The 11,872-nt window shown below is 35.2% G+C and overlaps 1 protein-coding gene across 1 annotated transcript; it reads left to right on the top strand.

Moving 5' to 3' along the window:
* The first annotated feature begins 1,797 nt into the window (after positions 1–1,797).
* LOC127795723 (iron-sulfur cluster assembly protein 1-like) lies at positions 1,798–9,312 on the top strand. Its single transcript, XM_052327586.1, has 3 exons — positions 1,798–2,269; positions 3,345–3,399; positions 8,782–9,312. The coding sequence occupies exons 1-3, from the start codon at positions 1,984–1,986 to the stop codon at positions 8,939–8,941; spliced, it is 501 nt and encodes a 166-aa protein (XP_052183546.1). The 5' UTR covers positions 1,798–1,983; the 3' UTR covers positions 8,942–9,312.
* Positions 9,313–11,872: the final 2,560 nt, after the last annotated feature.

The raw sequence follows: 11,872 nt of genomic DNA, 5'->3' as shown, positions 1-11,872 counted from the left end.
TGGTAACACTTTTCAAGCTGTTTCCACTCTTATTTATAGATTTCCTATATTGAATATTAACTAACATAACAGAGTTCAAATTGAATGTTTTATTTGCCTCACAATTGCTATTTTTTTGTCTTTATCAATATTAAACAACATTTATTAATTCATTCAAGAACACTCATGTTGTCTAAAAAATATTTAATGAACTGAAAAGTAAAGATTGTCAAGCATTGAATGTGTCTAACAACTATATTTTTCAAAAATAGATAGTAGTCACTCGACTAATATACCATTTCAATTGATTGGACAAACTAGGTAATAGATTATATCTAGAGCTTATTCAAGTATGATCAAGCATTACTCAATTAACTCATAAGTCTCAGAGACTATGTATTAAGCACTCGACTATTAGGCCAGACTTACTTGACTAACAAGAATATATAATCAAGTATAAGCAATTGATACTTGATTAATTTTAAAGCACATAAATTTGGCCAGAGACAGTCCAAACCTTACTCGATTAATTCAAAAAGATACTCGACTTTTAGAAATACATATAATTGATTGACAATAGGTTTTACTTGATTAAAGTTTGAGAAATAGAGCGCATGCATAAGTTACTTGACTAAGGAGAATTTTGCTAAAAACACATAATCAACTAGCTTGCAATGCACAAAAAATATAACACGATTGATTTTTGAAATGAAAAAACAAGAGATATGTAAAGCACTCAACTAACAGAAATAGATACTCAATTAATTCAAGTGCATTAGTCGATTGAAATATAAGCTTTACTTGATTCGATATATGCTCAAATTTCAATGCTATAGAGATACTCAATTAATTTTGAAGTATACCCTGAACGATTAATAATTGATTATAAAAAGTTCCATACTCAATTCTAGCTTTAAAAACTATAGATTTTGTACAATACATACTCGAGTAGGTACATATGATAATCGATTGAATCACTTCAATATGCGATTAATATGAATGTAATACTTAGCAATACTCGATTAGTTTTGCAAATGGCTTTTTATAATTAGCCAATCTTTCAAAAATATTTTCTCAAAAGTTTTACATCATGCTCGATAACATATTTTGCAATTTTGAAGGATATAAATATATATGAGCATGAAGTTCTTCAATTTAACATAATATAGAAAAATATTTGAAAATCATCAAAAAATCAAATTTACTTAAAATAGTTTTTTGAAAATTATTATTTTCATAAATCAAAGTATAAATTTCTCAACAAATAAAGTTGTGGATGGAATTAAAAAACCCTATCAGTTGGTTCTCCATCCCTAACAATTGAGGCTCTATAAGAAAGAGTTATTTTTCCAATGGCCAATAACCTCAAATAGTAAAGGGTGTACGAGATCTTCTTCTTATCCAACAATCAATAAGCTTTGATTGGCAGCAAAACTTATTTATCTTCTCTAATCAAACTATTGTATCGTTTAGGAGAGAAAGAAAATGATGGAGTGACAAATAAATGAGTGTTTTTATCATATTCAAAAGTTTTAACTGGGGCAAAGAAACGACAAGGGGTTTAGTGCAACAAGTTTTGTAAGGTGAAGAGAGGTTAATGTTATTCCTAAAGTCTGAAAGGATATTATCTGTAATTAGTTCAAATCTCAAGAGCACTTATTGTAATAGTTTTAATAGTTATAGTAATTGTTAAAATTAAAGAAGGGTATATTAGGTATTTCGTATATTAGTTTAATTTTTTATTTTTTAACATTGCCCACATTTCGAATCCAATAAAATAAATAAAAAAACGACTGGATTCCAATGATCCGGGTAAGATCGAGACGGGTCCCTCGTCTCCCTCCACTGCCAGGGCACCTTCTTCCCCCAACATAGAATATTATCGATATTTCCATCTCAGGTCTCTCTGCAGAACAAGAAATATCGTCAAATCGTTCCATTGACAAAACGAAAGCCAATCCAAACTCGCAGCTCTCTAGTAGAAGAACTTGAACGAGGACGACGATGTTGAGGCCCGCATCTAAGAGACTGCTAGGGTTAGGGTTCCGTGGAGCGCAAACCCCTGCTGCGCGGCTGTACCATGAGAGGGTGGTCGATCACTACAACAATCCCCGGAACGTTGGCTCCTTCGACAAGAATGATCCGACTGTAGGCACGGGCCTGGTCGGTGCTCCCGCTTGCGGCGATGTGATGAAGCTGCAGATCAAGGTCGATGATCAGACCGGCAAGATTGTCGATGCCTGCTTCAAGACCTTCGGCTGTGGCTCCGCTATTGCTTCGTCTTCCGTCGGTTAGTCTGTTGATTCGTGCTGTGATACTCTTCTGAGGTTTTATATGTTTGTATTGAATTATGTATGTGCACGTGCAGCAGATTATTATTCTCGGAATGTCAGCGGCCCCAATTACTTTGTTTTTAGAGTTTGTGAGCGAAAATGATGAATTACGTTATACAATGGATAAATATTAGTCAGAAAATTCTTTGTTTCATTATTCACACAAAAAAAAAGTGGTTTTCCTTTCACTTGAAAAATTCCAGTTCTTAAGTTTTTGAACATGGTATTAGGTTAGTGTCCAGGAGGGTTTGGGCTGCTGAATTTGATTAGTAAAAGTTACGGAATTTATGAATTAATAATTTTTCCTTAATTTTGTTGGTAACTTGTCCTAATTTTATTTGTCTTGGCATGGTTTTTGGTTGTGATGGTTTAGGAGTGTGTCCTTTTATTATCTTGTTCCTCAAGCTAGTTGGTGCTTTTAAAGATACTGCATAAGAATTGGTCTGTGCCTATAATGTTGTTAAATTTTTAATCTAGGATAGGTAAAGCTTCAACTGAAATCTGATGTCATATTGCCGCAACGGAGTTAGATTGAATTGCTGAAATGTTGGCACTGTAATTTGAATATTTGCCTTTGATTGACAACCTACAGGTGGATCATATCTATTTCTAGGTTTTACCAACTCAACCAGTGTAAACAAATTTGTGAAATTTGGTCTTAGCTTATTATAGCTGGTCTTTTTTATGCTTTTTACAGACTTTTTCCTACTATTTATTCTTTGATTTTCCTACTACTGATTGTTGGTGTTTTGTACTGTTTATTGTTTTGCACAAGTATGCTGCTGGCTCTGGCTTTGGACAGAGTTAATCCAGCTTTATGAAGCAACCATGTTTTGCTTCGCAGAAAATAATGCAACTTGTTTTGGTTTTTATTTTGACTTCTTATTATATCTTATCTCTGTTTTTAGAATCTGAAGTAGAGTATTGGAGTAGCACATATAAATTTAATAATCAGTTTACTACCACAACAAGAGACAGGCTTTCCTTAGCTGCAAGAACAGTGTTATTAACTGTTGGTTTTCTGTTTTTCAGCAACCGAATGGGTGAAGGGAAAGCAGATGGAAGAAGTTCTGTCTATCAAGAACACGTGAGTTGAATTCCTTTTCTAAATCTAATACAACTTCGACCACTTGACAATAAAAAATTACTTATTTTCTGGATAAACAGCATGTGGCTCCACTTTTAGTTTTGTTTGTGAACTCTTTAGAGTGGTTTTATCGTGTCTATGTGTTGGATTTGTGAATGGTGCTTCAATTTTAAGCACTTCAGCTTGCTTTTTTTTCTTGCTAGGGGTGTTACATAATTCACCATAACAAACTTACTTTTCCTTGATGAAGTACTAACGCCTCTACTGGCTCATATGTATATACGTGCCTACATATACATGGCCACCTGTGTGTCACATTCCTAGGGTTACCTAGGGTTGTGATTGGGATTAGGGGGAGAAATCAGAATGATAGAATTGAAGGAGGGAGAGAAATTAGCAGAAAAGGGCGGGAGAATTAGAGAGAAACGAGAGAGGGATAGAGAGAATTAGAAAGGAAGGAATTCCATTTCATTTCACATGATGTTCATCCTCTTACAAGTAGCCTTTTTATAGGCATAGCTAGCTGCTAATTAATTTCTTAACAACACTCATGTGTTCCTAACAACTTGCAAAATCTTTCCTAACAAACTCTTATAATCCTATTACAATAATGCCCCTCTTTTGCTCTTAGGGTCATGACAATTCTCCTCGCCTTAAAATGTTTCTTGTCCCCGAGAAATTTATTACCATTGAGCCGCTATTTCTTCATCCAATACCCATTCTCACTGTTTGTTTAATCTCTTTTTCTTTTTTTCTCCTTCTAGGCCCATTCCTCTTTACCTTTATGTTCCTTCTCTTTTGCTTTTCCTGCGCTTGTAAAATGTTGTCTTCGCAGATCTCCATGCAAAGGCTCTCTTTTCCCATTGATCTGTAAGCCCCAACAATGTCTTGGGTCTTCATACATGAACTATGCCAATACATGGTAGCAATTAGTAGTCTAGCAGCAACCTTTTATCTCAACATCTTCCCAATTTCATGGCAATTCCTCTGTTTAGCCCTAATGTTCTGCTCCCACAACTCAATGACTAGTTCCATGCATTCTTCCAGTAAGCCATCTTCTCCTCTAGAACAAACTAGTACACCAGTACTTCCATCGTATCTAAATGGTCCAAATATTCACAGGAGAATGCTGAATTATTATCTCCAAGGTAAGGCTAGCCCCAACAGTACTTGAAGGAATTGATTGGTAATCACTATGGTATCCCCCAGTTGGTGGCATTATGGTATCAACAAACACATAGTCCTCACTTTTTCACACTCTTAAATAACTGGAGAGCTTTGACAATTCATCAAGTGCCTTGCGTGTAAGCCTGTCAATAAGAAGGGCACTTAGCAGCCTAGGAAGGTCTTTGTCTGCAACTGCACAGAACCTTAGTCCTTCTGCCTAAAACCTATTTACAATCACTTTGTAAGATTGAGTTCTTGTCGAAGTTGTCATTTTATTACCACCCTTTTTGACTTTCTTTTGGATGATGGAGGATGAAAAGAGCCCAACCAAGACAAAAGCTTTGCCACCTTTTGCTTATGCTTTACCTTTATTCCTGCCCCATACCAAATTGCTCTTCGATAAACATATGATATTTCATAACATTGGGAAGATGATTTTTGGTTTGCAACAAACCAATTCACAAAGGGTAATTGCAGCTCGTGGCTGAGCTCGATCTTGTCTTCCCCTTGAAATTTTTTTTTGACAATACCCCTATTGAGCTGTGGAAGGAAGACAACCCTTAATCTGTACTTGTAAGCTTTTTCATCAATCTTTGGCCACTCATCATCAATTTTCGGTGCAGAGAAAAAGTAGGTAGCAACTTGGCTAGTATGATCTAAAGAAACTCCAGCCCTTTCTGTTGGATCTGGATCCCGGTTCACCTCATCTTTTGCCTAACTGTTAGCCGGCATCACTAATGAATCAATGCTTTGTTCCCATGCTAGTTCATAATGATTTATTGGCTTTCCTTCAAATTTCTTGCAATTGAAGTAGGATTCATTTCAACGGATTTGTCCTCCGTTGGAGCCTCAATAATTACTCCAATTGCTGCCCTTACTCCCTTGTCATCCTGAATGGCCTGCTCCATTTCAAGTCTTTCCTCACTTCTTACAATTACCAGTCCAAACCTCCAATATGTTGGCTGCTCTTAGCATAACTGTTAGGCTGCTACCTGTGCTTTCTAGAAATGGCTTCCAATGCCATTTCATGAAGCCTTGCCCTCTTAGCTGCACTGTGATAGGACACATCATCTTCACAATAGGCTACAACGCATCATTAAGTCCACTAATGAAACTTGATACAAAATAAGACTCGGTTAAGGTTAGATGGAACTTGAGCACAATTGCTCTCAATTTCTCAAACCTGACCAAGTACTCCATAACCGAGCCTTCTTGTTTAAACAGCGTGAACTCCTCTTTGTATCTCTCACCTCTAACTTGATCCATCTGAGAAAACATCATCGAAGGTTCATCAAATTTCCTTGATAGACCTTCCAATTTTTCATCAATTCCGTCCAACCTTTTGATAATTCTGTCTGCAAAGGCCTTACACTTATTGATCAATGTCACAATCGATTCATAATTCTGGTTGGTCACCACTTGAACTTGCAGATCTGAAACTGTAGCATTCTTCTGTTGTAATCGTGTTTTGAATTGTTTCATGCTTATTCTGTCAGCCATGGCAGAAATTTTCACAAGAACAGATTTCCGTGGCCTAGGATGACCTCTGAACAATCTCCTGAAAACTGGTGGATTTTGAAACAGCTGCTACTATTCGCTTATTCTGCCTCAATCGCTTCTTCAATTTCAGTAAACCTAATCTTTCATGCAACCCTAATACCACCTAACCCTGATTGACTCAGTTTAATTTCCTTTGAAAAGCTTCCATAAATCAACCTACTCCGCTGCAATCTTTCTGAAAGCACAATTGATTTTTGTTGCTGCCAAGAATCGATCAGAAATCGCTTGGGTCTATACTCGATCAACTTTGTTGTGGCCTCCTGAAGGTCACCCACTCTCAACATCCCAAGTCACTGGAATCTCGTCCGCTTGCCTATCTTGATTCGCTTAACTCACAAAGTAACAATTGAGATGCAGTTGTTTGATTGCACCTTCAAAATTTGAGTCTACCTGCGATGAGTTGCCAAAATCACAATCAAAATTGTCGGACCTACTTTACCTTCAAAATTTGTACAAGAATGCTAGATTGTTGCTAAGATTGCCTGGCTTGTTCGTGGATCTTCTATTGGACTCACCAATTGTTGATCACCAGTCAGTTACTTGCCTACAAATTCCAATTGAATAGACTCGGTTGTAGTCCCCAAAGGAATAGACTCGGGTAGCACTTCTTGAATCACTTGTTGCACCCGTTTTCGATACTCGCTTCCAAATTTTGAGTCTCAATCGCAATTTAGTGGTTGAGGATGATCAACTCTCCGTTGCCTTCAAGTCGAACCAAGAGTTGATTGGGAATTGCCTGGCTCGGTTTTGTTAATTTGTTAGATCCGCTTTCGACCGCGCTTCCCTTCTCACTACTATCTCCAATCCGTAGCCGAGGACTGGCTTTGATGTAACTTCGTGAGAGTTTTCTTGGGTATTGCTTTGCAACCTAAATCGCCTCAATGACTTGCAATGACCCATATCCAGTCGCTCCAGAATCATTGTCGATGTTGCTTGGATCTGTTTCACCTTCACCCGCCTTTACAATCTAGACCTTAATCATTGCTAGAAACTTTCAGATTTCTCAGCCGATGATTGTTGGCCTGTTTCGTCTTCAAAAGTCGAACAAGGACTGCCAGAGTTCACAATTGTGGATGATCGGCTCAGTTCATCTTCAATTTTGAGTCGAGAATTACTGTGGATTATAAAAATCACAGTTGAGAATCGATTGGCTCTGATACCATTTGTTACATTCCTAGGGTTACCTAGGGTTGTGATTGGGATTAGGGGGAGAAATCAGAATGATAGAATTGAATGAGGGGGAGAAATTCGCAGAAAAGGGTGGGACAATTAGAGAGAAAAGAGAGAGAGAGAGAGAGAGAGAGAATTAGAAAGGAAGGAATTCCATTTCATTTCACATGATATCCATCCTCTTACAGGTAGCCTTTTTATAGACATAGCTAGCTGCTAACTGATTTCTTAACAGCACCCATGTGCTCCTAATAACTTACAAAATGTCTTAACAAACTCTTATAATTCTATTACAATAATGTCCCTCTATTGCTCCTTAGGTTATAACACTAAGCTTGGCATTGAAGCTTCAGATTTTTTTTTTTTTTCAATTCCACATTCTTTTTTTCAGATTTTACAAACAAAAGCTTCAGTTTTTCTTCAATTCCACATTTTTCTTCAGATTTTTCAACCAAGACCTTAAGAAATAAATTTTTTCTCCAATTCCACATTTTCTTCAGACTTTTAAAACAAAAGGTCCAAACTTCAAACAAATGTTCTTCAATTCTACATCTTTCTTTAGATTTTTCAAACTCAAACAAAATCATCAGATTTTTCTTTAATTTAAAACAAAAGCTTTGGCTCCATATTTTTCTTCCGTTCCACATCAGATTTTTCTCCAATGAAAGCTTCAGGTTTCGAATTGAAGCTTTGAGAGATGGTGCTAATGGAAGCTTCAGATTTCAAACAAAAGCTTCAGCTTCAATTCCACATTTCCTAAATATATACATGTTATTGAACCGATCTCAAAATGCACAAACAGAAATGCTTCTGATTTTAGGTTTGCCAGATTATCTTGACTGTACCTTCAGGGCAGAGAAGGATATAGTTGTTGGCTCCGAGTGTTTGTAGGTGCACAGATAGGGAGATAGGGAGGTAGGGTTTGTGGGGGGTTAGATTTATGGAGAGAGTGATTATTTTACTCTTTTTTAACACTATTAGGAGCTCTTGACCCAATGGAAGGGCTGTTTGGAAAAAGAAAAAGAAAAAAAAAAAAAACACAAGAACCTCAAATTCTAAGTTTAAACATGGGGTTTGGGTAGAATTTACTATCTTATAAATAACTTTATTGGGAAAGAGAATAAAGGAGCACGTCTGTGCTCTCTAGTTTCATATGCCAGTTTATATTTTCTAGTTTACAAACCGCATTTGCTGTGGATTGTAAGTTTCTTATGCAAACCTATTTGGTTGACACTATTTTTCTCCTTATCCCAATTCTTCTTGTTGGTAGCATTCTACAATTTTAAATTATTTTTCTTGATGGTCCCATTACTTGTTGGAAGATCTGTATTGTATTTCAGTGCGTTCTTGTGTTATTTCATGAGCTTGCTTACCATATATATATATATATAATTATGTTTACACATTGAGGATGCTTCTCCATTTGACTAGGGTCAGTGACAGTTCTCCGCTTCTAGATTATTGTTTCAATTAATGACCTTGCAGGGAAATTGCAAAACATCTCTCTCTCCCTCCAGTTAAACTGCACTGCAGCATGCTTGCTGAGGATGCGATAAAGGCAGCTGTCAAAGATTACGAAGCTAAGCGAGTAAAATCGAATGGCGATTTGGAGGATGCACCTGCTGAGAAGGCTGCCAATGCTTGATAATGTTTGGAAGCATACCTTGAAACCTTGGGGGTATCATGTAATAAGTAAGGTTTGCACTTGGAACTGCTTTGGATGGAAGACTTAACAAACGGCCTCCCTTCTTTTTTCTTTCATTTGCTCAAACTGGATGGAACTGAGGCACTGTAAAAAAGTTTGCCGTAAATTTAAACCAGCTATTCCAAGTGGGTTTATTTGATGGCCGCCGTGGTTTTGATTTACTTGGTGAAATCTCAAATAGATTCTGTAATCTTATTGTTGGATAATATGTCCCGTGGTTGAGTAAAGGAGCGGTCTTTTGATTGAAAAAGCCCTCTTCTACAAGATTTGGTAATCATAATGACATGTTTTAAGATTGCTCGGGACCTTAATGCGTGCATGATTAACTGTTACGGAAACTTCTTTAGAAATATATATGGGTAAATTGCCCACTGATCGTATATGCTTTTGAGTCACTATGTATTTTGGCTTTAGTGGAACAAATCTCTGTCTTTTCTCTAAATTGCCAAACATCCTCCCTGTTTGTAACAGCCTTAACAAAATCAAAATTATTCTTAATCTATTTAGTTAAATTAAATCAAATTTAATCCAAAATGAAAAAAAAAAACAAAATTCTATATGAAAAACCTAAGTTGGCAAGGAACTCGTGTGCCAGGACCTATTGGAGTTCTAGTGATGGTTCTAGCAATATTGGGTAGGGCCCATTTGACCATCACGGTGCTCATTGTTGGGTTCTAGCAATTGCTGGAACCTTTGCATTTTGGTTCTTGGGATTGTTGAGAACCATTTGTGGGTCCCTCAACCGACTACTTTTGTTTTTTAAATTTTATTTTTTATTTTAGATTAAATTACATTCTTCCATCATCTTCTTCCATCTCTTGGGTGGTGTAACATCTTGCATCGAGTGATAGGAATGATTGAAATAACTTATCCTAATAGCTCTATGCAAACTTCTCAAGAGTCAACCATCCTTAAGATTTCCTAGCTTAAACACATTAACCCGAGAATTTTTTACCTACATTTAGTCCAAAAGATATTCAGTTGGTGTTATTTTATTTCTTACTTATCCTCGATATATACTATCATTCTCTGGGTTCTTGGGGTGTTACATCTAGTCTCTACTCTTGTTTAGGTTCAATGCATTTGAGTAACAAAATTATAAAGTTCCTATCTAAATCACTCAAAATATACATGTGTATAATGGCTTAAAACTTATAGAATAGAAATCATATATGCTTTATTCAACTTATATGTATTCTAGCTTATAGTGCATCTTTGTGTTATATGTTGTATTTTGTTGTTGAATATCATATAGTGTGCTCAATATATTTGCAATTTTTTATATGTTTTGTCTCAATTAAGTAGTAAGTAAGCTATTTAACTTATATGTATTTCATGTGTGTATAGTTGATAAAGTATATCTAAACAAATAGTTTTTTGGATAATTCTATTATGTGCCAAGTAGAATGGTATTTCTTTGATCAAGAAAGAAACAAATTTTAGTTGAGTAACATTCAATGTACTCAAATTATTATTCTTTGAGAATTTAGTGAAATTCCATGAGATGAGGATATCTCATTATCTTGGTCCATTAAGGCTTTCTATATAGCCAAGTGAATGTGATTAGAAAATTAGTTTTAACCAACTTTCATAAACACTTGTGTTTTATATTTATTCTTAATATTTATGCTTTTTATTTAGATGTTGTTGTTAATAAGAAAATTGTTTTGATGATATTCAAAATAATGTATTAAACTTGATTTTTTATACAATTTTAATTGAGTAAATCATATAATTAATCAAGTGTATCAAAGCCTTAATTGAGTAAAGCTTAAATCCAATCGAGTGTATCAAAGCATTAATTGAGTAAAAATTCTATGTTAGGCGAGTAATCTATTGAGCTAGCCTATTGAGATTTTGTATTCATTATTTTAATTGAGTATAATTCTTATTGTAATCGAGTAAACAATTTTTGTATAGTATATAATTGATTATAAGTTAAAATATATTCTAGTATGTAAGGATTTATACTCGACTAATTATTCTTTTATAATCGAGTATTTATTGCAAGTTTCGACTATATCAAAAGTAATCGAGTATTTTTCATTTGTAATCAAGTAAAAATTGATGTATAATCGACTATATTTGATTGGTAATCAAGTATTTAATTTATGTTGATGAAGCTGATTTGTAATCAATTACAAAAGTTTTATAAATGAGTAAACATAAAAAAAAAATTTGATTACAAAATATTTGTACTCGAGTACAGACAAAACTTAGTCGATTACAAACTTTGTTTACTCGAGTAAAGATAAAAAATACTAGATTACGAACTCTTTGTACTCAAGTAAAGAGTGTGTTGAACCTTAAAAAAACTAGTTTAAACAATTGTATTTAATGCACAGTTTTGCCTATTAAGACTTCAAAATTGTTCTAAATTTTCCCTCATTCTTTTATTTTGATTTTTGAATATTCTAATAATTATTTTGAAGAGAAAGAAAGCTATTTCTTGCAGATATCACTCTCTTGACATCAAGTATAAAAGGAGAAGATGATAAAGAAACATATGTTGTTCGAATACTTTCTACTATTGCCTTGAGCCAAAAAAAATACCTCAAGTTTTCATCTTCAATAAGAAAAAGAGAGAAAGAGTACTTATCTTCTTAATCCTTCTAATCTCTCTTTACTTTGTGAGAAGCTATATTCTTTGAGTGATACATTGTAAAAGCTTCTTTAAGCTTTATTCTATGCTTTCCTCTATCTTGGGATGACCGCCTTTGTGTGGCCCTCGGTACTTGTGCCCTTGATTACAACAAGGGATGTAAATCGCAAGTGTAAGGTTTTGCCTCATTGCGTAGGACTGACACTAATATATCACTTGCCCGACCGCTCAACCAATGCCCCGAGGCCTACTTTCCTGTATCTTGTTTA

Source organism: Diospyros lotus, chromosome 2, assembly GCF_014633365.1.
Source record: "Diospyros lotus cultivar Yz01 chromosome 2, ASM1463336v1, whole genome shotgun sequence".
In the NCBI taxonomy this organism is placed as follows: Eukaryota; Viridiplantae; Streptophyta; class Magnoliopsida; order Ericales; family Ebenaceae; genus Diospyros; species Diospyros lotus.
The sequence above is the reverse complement of the archived record's forward strand: the minus strand, read 5'-3'. Positions and strand labels throughout refer to the sequence as shown.